Source organism: Falco naumanni, chromosome 19 (assembly GCF_017639655.2).
Source record: "Falco naumanni isolate bFalNau1 chromosome 19, bFalNau1.pat, whole genome shotgun sequence".
In the NCBI taxonomy this organism is placed as follows: Eukaryota; Metazoa; Chordata; class Aves; order Falconiformes; family Falconidae; genus Falco; species Falco naumanni.
This window is the reverse complement of record NC_054072.1, coordinates 3,925,567-3,942,755: the sequence shown is the minus strand read 5'-3', so window position 1 is coordinate 3,942,755 and position 17,189 is coordinate 3,925,567. Positions and strand designations below refer to the sequence as shown.

Genomic DNA, 17,189 nt, shown 5'->3' with positions numbered 1-17,189 from the left:
GGGGTGGGAGCTCTGCTGCTTCAGGATTTTTCCAAGGGGAAGGGTTTGAGCCAGGCTGGAAGGGCTGGGTGATGCAATCCCGTTTTTCCAGCCCCAATTTCCAGGGCTGTGCAGTGCGGCGCGCCTGACAGAAGATGGTACTGACAGCCCCCCCCCTCCCTCCCCCGCCTGCCCGCCTTGCACAGAGCTCCAGGAGTCGCCTTTAAGAGTCGAAAAACCCTTGTTAATTTTTTTTTTTTTTTTTTTTTAATGTATTTCCAAGCATTGACGTTTGGCTGGAGGGAAGCTGAGGTTTTAGACGGAGGCTGTGGGATGCTGTATTCCTCTCCAGCTCACACGAGGGAGCCTCACTCAGAGCAGCGTTATTTGTGTCCTTGCATCTCCACCTTGCATGCAAAAAAAAAAAAAAAAAAAAAGAAAAAGCATACTTTGCTTTTCTGCTTTGCTTTCTTTGCCTTTTTATATACAATTACCGTCAAGCTTCCAGCTCCAAGCAGCAAGCACAATTTTTAGAAACCCTGTTGCGGCTCGAGAAAACAAATCTTGAAAGTCTGCGGCGTTTTTTAAAAATAAATGCTCTATTAAGGAAGAAAGGTCGCAGCATGCATCTGACATGCTTTCTCTCCTCCTCGGCGCTTCCAGGCCGGCTGTCAGGCAGCAGTGCATCTTGGCTTCGGGTGGCCTCTTGATTTTTGCTGCAACATCTGCATGTTTTGGTGAATACCTGCCAAGTTTGTCACCCACCTCAGTGAAAAGGCTAAACCCAGCAGGCCGTGCTGGCTGGGGTCACCCTCGGGCAAGCTCAAGCCCTTCGTGCTGAGGTACGGAATTAAACTCTGTAACTCGAAAGTTACAAAGTAGGTATGTTTATTGCACGCAGATTCACGGGGGATCGCTCCACCACAAGCGTGCATGCCTGAAGTGACGAACCATCTCATATTTATACAATAAAACAAATGAATATTCAGTTAACGCCTATAACATATTCGTTACCTAAACCCACCTACTCTCGCTTCGTATGTTAATTAGCTTATCAGGCCTTTGCCTGGAATGTGGTGGTCTTGCAAGTTTGCAGCTAATTCATGTCCCTGTCGATCATCTGGTTTTCTTTAGCGAGGAGATCTCTAGACAACATCGGAATGTTTCTCATCCTTTTTATAAATAGCCCCTTTGTTAGAGGAAGAAGAGTAGGTATTTCCTTAAAACTATATGGTTGCGTGACCAATCACCATACCTACGCTCCTTGAGCAGGCGTATACCATCACAATCGATGTTTATTGTCCCTGTTTTGCACTATTTCTCCGTATCGGTGCTCTTTGCGGCGGGAGCCTTAACGCACGCCCCCGCGCCCCAACGCACCGCGAGCTGCACGCCCGCCCGGCGGGCGCTTTTCCCAACCACATTCTAGCAGAAGGGCGCAGCGGAGGTTTATTGCTGTGTGGTACGGCTTCCCCCGCTTCCTCTCCTGGCCCTGAACCAGGCCGGGAAGGCAGGGGGTGATGCGCATCGCACCCTTCTCCACACAGGCCTCCCGCCATGTTGCCCCCGCCCCGCCCCCCCGGTCGCCTAGCAACACCCTCTGCCCCTGCCAAGATGGCGGCAGGAAGGGGCTGGGAGCGCCCACGTGACGCCGGGCGCCCACGTGACGCCGCCCCGCTTCCCCCGGCGGGCTGAGGCGCGTGCGCGGCGGGGCGGGGCGGGGCGGCGCGTGCGCGGTGGCCGCGCGCGCGGGGGACGCACAGACACACACACACACACACACACACAGACGGACGGACACACACTCACAGAGAGGGAGGAGGGCGGTGTGGTGGTGGTGGTGGTGGTGGTGGTGGCGGCGGGCGGGGGGGGGGGGGGGGTGCGGCAGCGGAGCCGCCGCCGCCGCCACCGGGGCAGCCAGCGGATCACCCAGCCCGTCCAGCGGGGCCCGCTCGGTACGCCGGGAGCACCCCGCTGCGCCCCCTCGCCTTGAGGGGGAGGCCGGGAGCCGGGCCCGGCTGCGGCGGCCGGCACCATGTCCGGGCGCGGCCACAACAAGCTGCCGACCACCGAGCGCATCGTCAAGGGTGAGGGGCCGGGGGCGGCGAGGGCGCCCCCTGTCTGCGCGGGGGGCGCGCTGGGGGGACACACCCCGCGGGGGGGGGTCCCCGGGCTGAGGGAGCCCTTGGGGGGGGGGCTGGGCCGGCGGGGGGGCTGTGCCGGGGGGGCGCCGCGCCTTGGGGGGATCCTTGGGGGGCGGGGGGGGGGGGCGCCCCTTGTGTGGTAGGAGGGGTTGGGGGGCACCTTTTGCCTTGGGGGGCATGGCTGTGTTTTAAGGGGAGCCGGGGGTGGCACCTGCTGTGAGGGCAGGTGGGGGGGGCAGGGTTTTTGGGTGGGGGGGGTGCACCCCTGCTTTGTGAGGCTGAGCAATCCTGCCAGCCCCCTCCTTTCTGTGCTGCAGGTCCTCAGGCAGGTGCAGAGCAAGGGTGGGGGGGGGTGCAGGGAGGGGAGGGGGAATCCTGCTGAGAGGGGGGTGATGCGCTGGGGGGACCCCCCCCACCCCAGCCCCCCACCCCCGACCCACGGGGCTGCGGGCACGCAGGGAGCAGGAGGCTGCAGCCTGCAGGTGATGGCGGGGCTGGGGGGGGGCATCCCCGCCGAAGGGGGGGGGGGGGGTTCCCCATCCTGCGGAGAGCCCAGCACCTGCAGGAGGGCGGGGGCGGTGGGCTTGGGGGGGAGAGGGGGGCGACGGAGGCAGGGATGCTGCTCCCTCACACCCACGAGGTCCTCACCCCCCAGCCTGGGGTGCTTTGGGTGGAAGGAGTGGGGGGGGGGGGGGGGGGGGAGGGGGCGAGCCTGGCTTTGCTTTGCATGTATCCGTGAGGGTTTATTTTGGGGGGGGGGGAGCCCACCCTGCCCTTCTCCCAGCAGCTCCCTGCCTGTGTCTTGCCTCCCCCAAAGCCCTGTTCGCTCTTGCGATGCCCCGAGGCGGGTGCCAGCTGGCCCCCTCTTCGGGACCCGTTATAGTAGGTACTATTTTTGAAAAGAGCAGAAGACACCCAAGCGGTTAACGAGGAGAGAAATAACGTTAGCTGAGAAACTCCTGGCTCAGGAGGAGGCTCGTGTGATGTACGTTTCGCTGCCCTAATCGATCCGGTGCCGTTATCATACCCACGCAGCGGGGGGACATCCCCGCTCGCTTAAACTTTTGCTCGGCGCCCACCGCTGTAGCCGAGGGGCCACCCGGCTGTCAAAGTTACACAATCGCCCGGTTGTTAAAGCTTCTTGCCCGGATGGCTTGGAGCCTCGCAGACGGTCGCGTTGCCCCGAGCCGGCTGATGAAAACAGCGTTTTCCCAGGAACGATTATAAAATACGGATACAGAGGTGCCCCCGCCAGATAGATGCACGCTGCCATCTCTACCGTCTCCTCTGGATGGATCCAAGTGATGATTTATTTATATATATATCTAATTTTTTTTATTTTTTTTTTTTTTTAGCCTGTCATGTGGCCGGTCACATGTTTCGATGTTAATAACCGTGGCCTCAAATGAAGGGAAAGTGGACTAGGGTGGCAGCCTGGACTTTGAGGGCCCCCCCCCCCCCCCCCCCCCCCCGGGCTTGGTTAGCTCAGTGCTGCCCGCGGGTGCTTTTTATGGGTTGCTTTCGGCGTAAGGCTGGAAAGCTCATGGATTTGGGGGGGACCCCCGGGGTCTTCCCCCGAGCGGGCGCGTGTGGCTCGGTGATTTATAGGTCTGCAGGCAGCCCGCGTTGGCCGGTGCGAACCGTAAATCTCCTGCTAAATCCCAGGCAGCTGCGTGTGTTTAGGTTGGCCTTGTTCGGGGAAGGTAATGTCAATGCAGCCATTATGATTCAGCTGAGCCGTCCGTACCGACGCTCTGTCCCTGCTGCTGGGGCTTCCAGATCCTGGGAAAACCCTACCAGCAATCCTGCCAACCTTACCAACACCGCTCGGGGGGGGGGGGGGGGCTTGACGACCCTGCCGTATCCGGGTGTTCAAACGCCGCTAATTTTGGTAATTAGTCCGAAGCCAGGTGGGGTGGAGGCTGGTGGCGTTGGCTGCAGCCTGCTCGCTCCGCGCGCGCTCTCGTGCTCCGAGAGCCAGGGGGAACTTGTCACGGAGAGCATTTGATTTCCCCCAGGTACGCTTGGGATGCTCATTTTGAGTGCCTCTGGAAATCTGGGGAGGAGTATTTGGTTCTGTGGCTGTGGTTATTGTTTAAAGGTGGTGACACTGTTCGTGGTTATTAATAATTTAAACCTGAAGATAAAAGCTAATTTTGTTCAATAGTGCCTACAATTAAGTAGGATGGAGAATTTTAACTATGTTTAACCTATATATTTACATCTCTAGAGCCCTGCAGAAATGTTAACTATAATTATGTTTAGTCAGGAGAAGTGCAGTGTTTCCATTTGCCTGGGTTTTGTGCTTAAGCTTGTGCTCGGGTAACTTCGTTATTAAAATCTCTAATTCTGGGGTACGTCAAGAATTGCTTTTTAGTAGCCCAGTTGTAGCAGCAAACTGATGTTAACCGAGATCATTAACGTTCAAACTTGGCGCTCTCCTGAGAGTGCTTGGGGTGGTTATGCTGGAAATCTGAGTGGTTAGCTGGGTCCCGTTACCTGCGTTAGCCCGAAGGACAGGCTGGAATTAACTGGTGGAAACTGGTGGAAACTGGTGGAAACACACACGATGCAGGCAGGTGTGTGCGACGCCTTGGGCTGCTGCAGTCCCCCTGGTGCGTGTAGGTTGGGTGTTGGAGCTCAGGACCCAGGCGTGGTGGGTGCTTTCCCCCTCCCGGACCCCGTGCACACAAACCTGCAGAGCTTTTTGCTGCCCACAAGCGATCCTGCTTCATTCCACCTCCAGCGAGTCACGCCCGCAAGGTGTGACATCCTCGGGGACGCGACGGCAGCGCGGTGAGCGCGGCTGCGTGCTGTGAGGATCCTTTCCAAAGACACGTGGGGATGGCTGAATGGTGGAAGGCAACCCAGCTCACCGTGTTTGCAGTTGGCATTCGTGAAAAATTCTTTTAAGCCACCCCCCCCCCCCCCAGGGTATCGGTATTTCAACATCTGGCTGAGCCTGAGCAGCCAACCTAGAGCGATTTTTCTATACGTGTGCGTTATTAAAGCGTTGCAGTGTGAGAAAGCTGGTGAACGAGGAGCAGCTAGGATCTGGTGCCCTCTTTTTTTTTTTTTTTTTTTTTTTTTTTTGGCAGCCGTTGTGTGTCTGTCGCTAGCCGGTGACGTGCCTAATTCACGTGCTGTTCAATAGTGCCTGTGCTGTGTTTTATGAAGGACCGTTAGGTTTCTGCTTTTCTCCAGTTAGGCAGACTGAGCCACCAGCAGTGTGTTGATACTGGGGCATTGTGCAGTGGTGGTAAAGCTGGAACCAGTGCCGAGACGGTGTAGCTAAAGGTGTCCTGTAAGCAAGTGGGTTTGTTAAGTTTGTGCTTTGCTGCCCTTTCATAAGCCCTTTGGCTTCTCCAGGCACCTTTCTGCATTTCTTGTTTGTATTTTTCCAGCTGGAAGACGTTTAAGGTGTGTATGGGGGGATGTGGGACCCCTGACGTGATGCTCTCTTACATCTTGGCGGGCTGATTCGTGGCGTGAACCTCCCAGATACGTTGTAGATCGTCTGTTCAGTACTTGAACCGAGGGTTTTGGGGATGACGGAATGGCAGGGCAATCTGAGCACGCTCACCGCAGCAGTGCCTCGCACCACCCGCCTGTTCAGCTTGGGTGAAGTCACGCCGGAGCAGAAAATGCCCAGTGAGCTGCTCCCCTTCTCTCCACGTGGTCAACCCCTGCCTTTGTAGCGTGGCAGAGTTGCTGCTAGACGCGTGGAGCCCGATCCCATGGGATTTGTTCAGCGAGGCTCCCGGTGCCTTCAACAGAAGCCGTGCCTCTGGGGAGCCAGAAAACCAGCATCAGATCAATAAATGCCATCTTCAGAGGCTTTGGAGAGCTTCCCCCGCGCTGCTGCCGGGTGGATAGGGTTCAGCGGGTGTGCTAGTTCGTCTCACTGGCTGAAGATGCTTTCGGCGTATGAAAAGTGCGTGGTGGCTTTCTTCCTACCTTGTTTTTAATAGAAAACTCCTGCTTTTGAAGTGCAGTTGGGTGGTTAGAGCATTGGGCTTCCTCCAGTCGTGGCAGGTTTGGGAGCTGCAGAGAATTTTTATAACAGAGCACGCGCTGATATAAAAGTCAAAGTGGCTTTATGATGGCCTGCAAAGCAAAGGAAGGCTTGGGCAAATCTGCAATACAAGGGAGATGGTGGCTGTTGAAAAGAAATGCGTAGTACCATCGCTGTGGTTGCCGGCTGTTTCGCGTTTGTCTTTGGTAATGATTTAGTTGCTTGGTTTTGTTCAGCGTTGCGATTTTGTAGCTAATAAAGAGTACTTGGAGGGGCGGGGGGAGGGATGGAGGGGGGAAGGAGCTGTGAAAATGGCTACAAATGGAGGTAAAGGCCAAGGTGCACGCTCTCAGACCTCAGGCGTGCCAGAGGAAAAGTGCAAATACCATCAGGGTCAAGATGTGGTGGTGGGATCTCTAAAAAGCAAGTTGTGTCATAATACAGCCACTTGTCTGGACAGAGCTCAAGAAGGTCCTGAGTGTAGACAGCCCCTAAGGCATGAACCCCTTAAGATCTCTCCGAATTAACGTGGGAACCTGGTATTTTGGGGGTCTTTCTTGCAGAAAAGATGCTTTGTTATTTCTAAGTGGGGTGTGCTAGCAAAAGGGGCAGGTTTCTGGCTGCGCTGAGACCACGGGGTGTTACGGAATCGGTGCTGATTTTGCCAGATCATGCGGCACTTCATCCAAAAATGAATCAGAAGTCAAATGCAGTGCGAAGCGGCACTTCTGCAAACATCTTAGGGTGGTGCAAGCTGTTCAGCTCTAATAGGCTTCACGTAGCCCTTGTCTGCCACAGACAGGGCCGGTGGCCCCCTGGTTTTTTTGGCGTGAAACTTCCCGGAGCTAGCTCTCTCTGCAGCCTGTAACGGAGATGCTCTGCTGATGCCAGGCTGATTCACCGAAATGCCGCTGCTGGTGGCAAAACCTAGACCCCAGTGCTAGCCTTGTCTGCTAAAACCTGGTTAGAAAACTGCATTAAGGCATCAGGGAGAGCACAGTGGGCTGTCATTTTTTTTTATTATTATTATTTATTTCTCTCTAGGAATCACACCAGGGGCTTCGGGTCGGTGCTGGAGGTGGGGCGGAGGGGAGGGAAGGTCGTGCCCCTCCGGAGCCCCCTGTTTTAAATGTGGGTTTTTTTTTTTTTTTTCTGTTTCCCTGCTATCCAGCCGTCAGCCTCTGAAAGGTTAATCCCAGTTTCCCTGTTCGAGGTCGTGCCGGCTGCTTGGAAAGCCCGTTCTATAGCAGTTAAGCCTGGGTTAGGCTAGGTACCGTGCCGAAACGCTGTTTTTCATTTCATAAAAGAGGGAAGAGTTGAGAAGAATCTGTCTCCTCTAGCTGTAACGTGTTTGGTGCTCGTTCGGTTGCATGGGCAGGAGAAGGCAGGCTGTTCCTTAGGAAGTAGGGCAGGGTGCTGGCTTAAAATAGCGATGAACCCTGGGCTGCTTGCGATGAAGGGAGCTATTTAGGTAAATCCTGGGGTCTCGGTGGGGGCAGAGCAGCCTGCTAATCTAAAGATACTCCTTGGAGACCTATATTTGTCCGGGATCCTTCCCGGCTTGGCTGGTTTTCCAGGTGTTCCCTGTTTGATCCCTTGCGCTCCTCTGCAGATCGCGTTGGGCTGGCAGGTGTTTTTACTAGATGCACGGTGCGTTAATGTCTTGGATGGTAATGGAATTAGACATCATTAAGAAGCAGGAGCAAGGAAACAGGCTACGTAAAGGTATCAGCATTATCCTATAATGCAAGGCTTGGCTCTGAATGGCTCTGGGAGGCCGGTCTGGCAGGCTTGCGGTGCCGAAGAGGCATATTCCGATGAGACTTGAGAGCCGGGTCAAGTGTAGTGGGAAAACCCTTCAGGACAGGGAGCTTGGTGTAAGGGACGAGGAGCAGCTCTGCACCCAGGCCGTCTCTGGTTAGGGTGGCACGGAGCAGAGGTGAGGTGGAGGATGAAGGGTGGGTGGCTCCTGGGTGCTCAAAAGCAGTAGGGAAAAGAAATCTCAGTGCAACTTTTAAGGATTTCACTGGCAGGGAGGAGGAGCGTCAGGCTCTCTGGGCTGCGCTCTGACTTCAGACCTCCGAAGCAAAACCTCGCTGCTGTCTCTAGCTGCAGCATCTCCAGCTATGAAGCCTTAATAGGATCTCGCTGCATTTCCATTAGGAGCAGAGGTGGATGTGAGCGTGTTGAGTAATGTGACCTCCTCCAGCTGGGAGCCTGGGTATGCCACCGTGAGAGGGCTTGTGGGGTTTATCTCTCCAGAAGTCTACATCAATCTCCTGGCTTCTGAGTGCTTCCACCTGCTCCAGCGAATAAATACCTTTGCAGTGGTCGTGGCTGTACGTGAGTGTAAAGCACTTTCCCTGCTCCAAGCCGGATCTGATGAGAGAGCGTGCAAGGACCTCCCCTCTGCAAGACAAGTGGTTTGGGGTGAATTTCAGGAGGACAGGGAGAAGTGGTGTCAACTGAGAGTCTTTGCTTTCCTAGCCTGCTCTCGGAAATACTCCCTTTTGCCAGCTGCTGGGGTACAGCAGACATGGTAAAATGGCTTCTCAAGCAGTCGTAAGAATATTACCCCAATGGTGATGTTTTAGATAGATATCTCAAAGGTTTCCCTGGGGAAAGACCCTGAACAGAAGCACAGAGGACTAGTTTTGCTGGTTGAGCGATAACTGGGGGCTCCTGCCGTCGAGCTCCATCGCTGGCACGTGAAGGTCTGTGAAGCTGCTCTGAAAGCACGGCTGGAACTTATTTAGCCCATTTATCGGGCTCCTTACTCTTTGGTTTGCAAGAAAACTGCTCTGGCTCATCTCCAGTGTGGCCACTGGGAAGATTTTAATTAGTTTGCAGCTCCCTTCAGGCTGTCTGCACCTCTGCGTGGTTAGAAGGTGATGTGTGGGTATAAATGTCAAACGCTGGAGTCAGTGCGTTGCAAGAAATGTTTTAACCAGTGCTGTTTTGATCCGGTGCAAATGCAGCTGGGGTTGAAGCACAAAGCCTTGGTGTGAATGAAGCCTCAGGTTGGGGCACGAGATGGGAAGAGAAGAGAGGCTGAGACCCCCGGTTGTGTGTGAATTGGTCGGGGGGTTTTGCCGCGGTGGTGGTTCGAAGTGCTCAAATTCTCGTTTTATCGATGGTGTGACCACCTCGTGCTGCACACGGTGAAACCGTCGCTTCTCCAAGGGCCTGCAGGCTGGGCTCGGTGCGCTTCCACCACAGGGTGCTCGGGCTCCAGTGTGAGTGCTTCTGGGTGTTATTTCGTAGAATCATAATGGTTTGGGTCAGAAGGGACCTTAAAGACCATCGGTTCCAACCCCCTGCCACTGCCAGGGATGGGGCACCCGCAGCTGCTCTGGGCAGCCCATGCCAGCATCTTGCCACCCTCAGAGCACAGAATTCCTTCCTTATATTTCATCTAAATCAACCCTGTTTTGTTAAGGTTTCCCACGTGGAGCTGCCGGTTGCTGCCTGCAAACGTCATCCCAAGCAAGATCTTGAAAGTACGCAATGTGCAAAATTGTGTCTGCGTTAAAGTGGCTTTAAAACTGGAGCCAGCACCCCCTCGCCTGCGCTGCCGGCCGTGGGGGTCAGGTTTACATTTACCAGCAGGTGGGGGATTTGCCTTTGACACAAAGACCCCGCTGTTCTTGTATTAATGATCTATTAGTGGACCCGCTGGCAGCTTGCTAACCTTGTGAAACAGGTGGTGAATTTCCCTGCGTGCTGACATCTAGGAATCCCCTCCCGTCTCCTTTGGTGAGCTCACTTTTTTTTAAGTAGCTGCAGCTGTTTGCTGTAGACCTCGGCCTTTTTCTTTTCCTTTTCTTTTTTTTCGCTCAAGCTTAGCAGTGGCTCCCTCGAGCTGGCCAAGAGACCATCCCACCGAGGGACCTGAGGAGAGGAAGGTGCCAGGTTTGCTGTGGGTCGGTGTGCTGTGGAGCGATTATTTTGTAGGAATACATAGATTTTTAACTGCTGGAAAGTCTATGGAGCGTGAGGGTCTCAAAAGAGATTTTTTTTAAAATTTTTTTTTTTTCCTCAGGCTGGTATTGAGGGCTTATGTGCTCTCCTTGACAGTGGCTGGTGAGCTGGCGCTCGGTGATGTAAGGAACCCGTGTTCCCAGCAGAAGACTTGGCTCTGGGCAGATTGTCTCAATGACAATCCCAGGCAAATCCGCATCAGTGCTGGTCATTAAGAGACAAACCTACACATAGCAATGCAGGTGCTGGAAGCTCAGCAGACCTTGCAAGCAAGTATGATTTTAACATCTGCATCCCTCCCGAAGAGGTTGAGGAAGTTCATTGCCCACCAAGTGCATTTTGAGACCATCTCTGAGCTGCAGAGTGCTTTGACAAGAGCAAGACTAACACTGCAGCATGGATCTGGGTCTCGGCTGCAGCTGAGGTTTGGCTTCAGTTTTGGTGGGGGGCAGAAACCCCGGTGTGAAGAGCTGAATGGTGCTGCGAAAGCTTTTGCAGCAGCCCTCCTGGCTGAGCTGGGCAGCTGATGTGCGGTGACAGTCTTAAGTCGCCTCTGTTCTAATTAAATACTCCCTGTTTTAATCTCGCCCGGCTCCTTGAGGAGCACGGAGAGGGAGCAGGGTGCCGGCTCCACCTTAGGAGACAGCAGCTCGGCAAGGGGCCACCATATCTGCCTCTGGGCTTGCCCACCGTGGCCAACTGGGCACGCAGCTCTGTTGGTGAACCCTCCTTGAGTAGCCGTGGTTTACTTTGACAAAGGCACCTTTTCTTTTTTCCTAGCCTGATCACACTATTTACTGGCCATGCTAGACGTTTTGCCAGCAGAACACTTTTAAGGATTTCAATTCAATTGCAAGTGAAGTCTTTAGGAGTTCTGTGAGCAGCATAGTTCAGGGTAGCTGTAAGGTTTCGGAAGCTTTATGGCTTCCGAAACGCACAGAGGGATTTTGATTTAGGTAGTTTTATGGTTTTCTAGCCTCTTGGCTTTGCGCTCAATATTTCTGCTGGTCTGGGGGAGCTTTAAGCGTGGCCCGGGTTACGCTCGTTTGGCACACGTGATATTTGTACTTGCATTTTGATGCAGAAGGCTGTCGCTTGCTTTTTTTGGAATTAAATGCACCTGGCTTCTGCACAGGCTGCGCGTGCCAGATTCTAGTAACCGAAAGTCAGCGTGGCCTGAAAATTTTGGGTGTTACTCCTTGAATGACTGAAAAGTAGTTAATCGGGTAAAGGCAGATTCGCTGATGGGAACGGTTCAGTTGCTTCGTCTTTCTCAGTTTTGCTCGAGCCTAGTATTGCGATGACTGTGTCTCTCCCCCTTCGAAGAAATCATTCAGCTTGATAGAATTCAATGTCCAATGCGAGTATTTTTAGGGTTATTGTGAGGAGGTAGTCTGACTGTCCTACAAAAAGGAATCTGGCTCAAGGTAAGGATCAGACCGAGCTCTCTGAACCAGTTGCACACTGGGAGGCCGGCTTCAGCTCCGGCTAGTTTTGGATAAAAAAACCTGGGGCGTTAAGAACTGCATTTAATGCTCCTCTATATTTGAAGGAGCTGCCATTCGGTAGGAGTTCAGACTTGCAAAATGGGTGAGAAAGATACCCAAAGTCTCGTGTGCCAGATAATCTCTGCTAACGGGGATGGGACGTGTGGTGGTTTTGGACGATGCTCAGTGCAGGAGCTGGGTCCTTCTGCAGTTCTTCGAGGGCTGAGAAACAAAACTTTGTTGTTGTTTGTTTGTTTGTTTGGGGGTTTTGTTGCTCCATTTGCGCGTCTTTGGAGCTTCTGAAATCTGGGATTTCTTACTCGTAGCAAGAAAGGAAAATTGCTGCCCTCGGAAGGGTAAAAAGGACATGCAAAAATTTGGAGGAGGGCAGACGAGAAATGGCAATAGTAATTATTTCTGGCTCTTGCTGCATTTATGCAAGGAAGGTGTTTGCTTTACTTGGTGACCCTATTGAGATACTAGTGTTATGTTAGCACAGTCCAGTGGAAAGTGGAGAAGTTACTTATTTTCTCAGGTGGTAGGAGGTATTGCTCCGCTTCGAGATCACTTTGTTTCCACGTAGCTTCTTGTAGCTGGAGAGAGCAGCAGTTCTTTGACATAGCAGGGTCAGGGTGCCTGTGCCAGCACTGCTTCGGACTGAAAAATGACACAGATTATTTGTCAGGGCATGGTCTAGGCTTTGAAAAATTGGTATTGAGCATACATCTGTTTTTGCAGACTCTCGTGTAAACTTGCCCTGAGGCACCCCAGGGGAGAGAAAATGTCATGCAAACTGGCACGGGGATTCTTAAAGCAAAGACATCTCGGCATTTTGCCACCAGGAATTTGTATGGTTCATAATTTTGAGAAAATAAAGATTATTCCATGGGAAATTGGGTAATTGCTAATAAATATTAGGACTAACAGCAAGTTTAAATTTGCCAAGCTTACACAAGCTTCTGGGGTTCAACCCATCCTTGCTTTTTGGTCTGGACCCCCTGATAGAGAAGCACTGGAGCGAGGTGGCTGGAGCGTTGCTGTAGGTAACAATGACATCCATCACTTGCCTCCAGGGTTTTGTTCCCCGTTAATGACTGTGAAAGCTCTGCACGATCCTGAAACTTAAGCTTTTTGCAAGCACAAAATGGCACGGCTGTTGCCTTTCGTTGCTGAACTTCTCCAGATTATTACCTTTAGCTGGCTCCCTTTGAGCCCTGGACTCAACTTTGAATAGACGAATGTAGGTTAGGTGTGAATGGGAATAGAAACGTCTGATAAAAATAACATTGGGCTATTTGGAAATTGGGGGGGGGGGTTGGAAAAAAAACCAAACCAAAAAAAACCCACACCAACCCCCTGACCTGCTGCTCATGCTATGCACAGCTCAACACAGGAGGCAGCTTTCTCTCCGCCTTTCAAAGCAAGGTACGGACGGGTCCCTTGCAGACTTTTCCCTGTGAACATTTCTACCTTTGACAGCCAGGTCCGGCTTCCTCAGCGGTCAGATCTCCGTTGTGGCAGATGGACATCTGTCATCCCCAGTCGTCAAACTCTGAGCTGAACGTCAGTCAAATATTTCAGATGCCTTCCAGCACCGGGTGGAAGAGGGTGCAGTAATTGGAAGCTGTTAGTACCTGGCGTCTAAGAAAAGATGGCTTTCTTGTGCTTAGTTTTGTCTGAGCTGTACTGGCTGCTTCAGAATGCCCAAAATGTACTTTTTTTTTTTTCTTTCTTTTTTTTCTTTCCCTCCCCAAAGTGCATCTGTAACCATCTGTTCAACTATTTATCTGTAATATCGTTCCTCTGATGAGGAGCAAGCAGGGAAAGGGGCTGTTGCATTCAGTGCCCTTCACATTCGCTTCCAGACGGGTGTCAGGAGTTGCAGAGAAATCTCTCAAGTTTGTTAACGAGGACGTTTAATATTCCTGGGGGATTTTTTGGACTTGAAGCCCCACACGCCCCAGTGTGAGGGGCTGACGCCTTTTCATCTGAGCCCCAACCACTCGGGGAACAGACAGAGTTTTGCTGTAGCTGCCACTTCAGGCAAATAGCACTTGCTCCTTTTTCAGTAATGAATCTCGCTGTGCTGCTTTGTACAGTCATCCAAGGGACTCTCAGATAATATAAACAATAACTTGAGGATCACTTTATTTTCTCTTCCGTGGTACTGGCTCTTTTTGGAGACGTGGATGGGTCGGTCAGCCCTGCTCTGTCTGCTGCTGCTGCCTCCAGTCCGGGGAGGAGAGGATCTTTGCTTTGTTTCAAGCGCTCTCTTACAAAGATGCGTGATAGGTTCCGTGGTCCGACCCAGTCCGTGCTGGAAGAGCCGTGATGAAGCTTCATTGGGGCATAGCTTAAGTGTGGGTGTAGAAATGCAACGCATGCTTTCCTCCTGGAGGAGTAGAGTCGTTTCGCACTGAGGGGTGAATAAATGGGCTGTGATGCTCCCATTTTGTAGAGCTGGTGGTAGAGAAGCAGCTTTTTGTCAAATTCTCCCATCCTTAACTATTCTTGCCCTCTCAGAGTGCTGCGAGTACCCCCTTGCTCCTGGACCAGCGAATAAAATCTGTGTTAACTCTGCAGCCAATGGAGCCTTGCGTGGCAGTCTAGCAAAAAATATCCCTATCCTCTTAATTTTACTTAAGTCCCCTGAGCACAGCTGACCTTTTAATCCATTTTACACCTCAAAAGTTTACTTGCATTTGTGTCCTTTTTTTTTTTTTTTTTTTTGGCATGTGGCCTGTTAGTAGAGTGGGAGCTGTAGTCTCCTCTCAGGAGTAGCCTACAGAGTGTGTTTTGATGCCCTTGTGAAATTTTAAGTCCCGGACCTAAAGATTTCACAATTAGAACTAGACTGGGTGCAACACATGGTTTTGTATACAAAGGGAAGATGGCACGAAGATCACAGCGTTGGCCGCTCAGTGTTGCGGATGTTTTATCCATCGTTTTCATGAATTATGGTCTGTAGGCAGCGTGTGGAAGGAGCTGGCTCCGAGGAGGAGCTTAGCACCCTGGATCATCGGGCTGCCTGGGTGCTCTGTGACCAGCCATGGCATTTTTTTGGTGAGGTAGGGAGTTATTGCCCCGTTTTGCAGATAGGTGCAGAAAGTGGGCGAGACTCCTCCAGCCTTCTCGCTGCCCTGGGGGGGTGAGATTTCAGGGCAGCTTTTGCCAGGCTGGCTGCTGGAGGAGCCCCCTTCCTCCGCACCCTCCTGCCGTGCCGGTCGCTCCAGCAGAATTGGGCGTTAATAAGGATAGAATTCAGATCTTTCAAAAAAAAAAAAAAAAAAAGAAAAAAAAAAAAAGTGGGTATTTGTGCATCACATAACCGCTTGCACCAAACTGACTACAGCCCTTAGACAGGTGATGCTGGCTAACAGGATTACTTACTTTGACAACACTAATTACTTAAGTACTCGTCCTCATCCCCTGCTGCATGGGGGAAAGCGGCATCGCTGGGTTTGGGTTTTCCCAGCGCTCGGGCTCCAGTGCATGCTTCTCGTGACTCTCTGGTGTGTGGAGGATTTTTTCATGCAGCCCCCACGAAGCTTTTGAAGTGCTCGACAGCTCTGGGTGCGCCGTGGCATGAGTGCCTGCTCCAGCGCGGCACGACCGGCTCGGGGAATTGAGAAGTCTTTATTATTTTTTTTCTTTTTTTTTTTTTTTTGGGGGGTGGGTTAGCAGGAGGCATAGCAAGCCGAAGACAGGCGATGTGGAGTAATCCCTTGCCTACATGAGGTCTTTGCTGTGCGTCTGCACCCCCAGGACGGGGCTGGTCTCTTTGGCATTTCTGGAGCAAGTTTTTCTCCCTGCAGCTTGGCTGGCAGACAGGCACAGCCGAGGAGAAGCCGGTTCCTTATCGTGCCCAGCTCCTTGTGGGAGTGGAGCCATGCAAAGCCAGCGAGGGAACCTACATAAAAGTTCTTGGCTGCTCGCATTGGCAGAGCCTCGTATTTTATCTTGCATAACTCCTCTCACTAGGGCTACCAAGAAAAGGCAAAAGCAGACCATGCCAGGAGCTTTTCGTGGATCTCTTCTGAATTGTGTGGTGGGCAGCACTGCTCTTGTGGTCACATGCCGTCTCCATTAAGCTCTCTGTCCCCACTTCTGTGGGCTTTTTACTTTGTTAGGGTGGCTCCGGAGTCCGTGGTTGCATTTGAAGGCCTGGAGCGATGGGGAATATGGAGCCGAGTGGTTCCTATTTCTCTGTTTTCTTCCTTGTAAATCATTTGACCTCCAAGTGCTTGCTCGCTTCCTTTGGAGTCGGATGGCAGATGCTAGGACAACTGCCCAGTTTGTAGAAGTACTTACGAATAATTTTCCAGTCGCTTAATGGCAGCGAGTGCCAGAGCCTCCCTTGCCCCTCGCTCTGAGTCCCGTGCCTACGTGTCCACCCTGCTCCTTTTGGCCTCCCTTCTTCCAGCTGAACTTTTGTGTCCTCCTCCAGCGCTGCCATCCCTGCACAGATCCGGGGTGGCGGTGGGTGGTGGCAGGATATATGAAGTTCTGCAAAATGTCAGGTTTTTCATTGGTAACCAGAGGGGTCTTTTTTTTTTTTTTTTTTTTTTTTTTTTCCTCCCTTTTGGCTGTAGAGATGAGCTGTATATGCAGTAAAAAAATGTTGTCCGACCTGTGTTGGTATAAGCAGGGGTCTTGCTTAAACCTCTTTAATTGGCGGCTCCGTGGGGAAAGCACTGCGTGTGCTCTGGACCGTTCGAGGCACATGGGGCACTTGGCAAATACACAAGCAGCGGAGCAAAATTTCCAAAGCGACTGATGAAAGAGGGCCACCTTATTGCAGGCACCGGCTCCCCTTTCATTATACCCGCTCTTGTTATCCTCCGTCCTACAGTTCGCATTATTTGAAAATTGATGTTCAGCTGCAAAGAATCTCTTTGCTTTTTCCGTCTGCCCCCTGCGTTTCTAAGCTAAATAGCTGCTCTATTTGCATTTGAAAGAGATGGGTTGCATCTCTGTTAGACACTGTACTGTTTGACCAGCGCTATTGCTTCGCCTGTTAGATTCAACACACTTTGGCATATGGGATGTCTTTACCGGGTGGTGGGTAAGGACATCAACCTCATTAGCATATCAGATATTTTTCTTCTCTAGCTGGATTACAGCGAAGTGCAAATCTGTCTTTCACCACACGACGTGATCGCATCAGAAGCGGGAGATGTGGAAGCAGTGGTACATTATCTAGTGAATGGGTTTCGTTACACGTGGGGTGTGTTGGAGGTACCGCTTACTCAGAAGCAGGCTGGCACCGTGATCGTTACAACGGCTGTAAAAGGCTCATTTGCTGTCCCGACTTCAGGGTAGGCTGGGGGATGCCCAGCGAAGATCTTAAAATGGTTTGTGTTGGAAGGGACCATAAAGATCAACCAGTGCCACCCCCAGCCACGAGCAGGGACACCTCCCGGCAGCCGGGCCCTGGGCACTGCCAGGGATGGGGCACCCACAGCTGCTCTGGGCAGCCCGTGCCAGCGCCTCAAGCAAAGAATTTCTCCCTAATATCTAATTTAAATCTCTCCTCTTTCAGCCTAAAACAATTACCTGTCGTCCTGTTGCTGCATGCCCTTG

At 52.4% G+C, this 17,189-nt stretch overlaps 1 protein-coding gene across 4 annotated transcripts in view; it reads left to right on the top strand.

Moving 5' to 3' along the window:
* Positions 1 to 1,853: 1,853 nt before the first annotated feature.
* Positions 1,854 to 17,189, top strand: part of PPP3CC (protein phosphatase 3 catalytic subunit gamma) — a 36,425-nt gene continuing 21,089 nt past the window's right edge. For 2 of the 4 annotated variants that reach the window (XM_040618085.1, XM_040618083.1), the window contains exon 1: positions 1,854 to 2,066. In XM_040618085.1, coding sequence (XP_040474019.1) covers positions 2,015 to 2,066 — 52 coding nt within the window. In that variant the 5' untranslated portion in view covers positions 1,854 to 2,014. The remainder of the gene's footprint in view (positions 2,067 to 17,189) is intronic. The other 2 variants (XM_040618086.1, XM_040618084.1) reach the window with 1 other exon arrangement.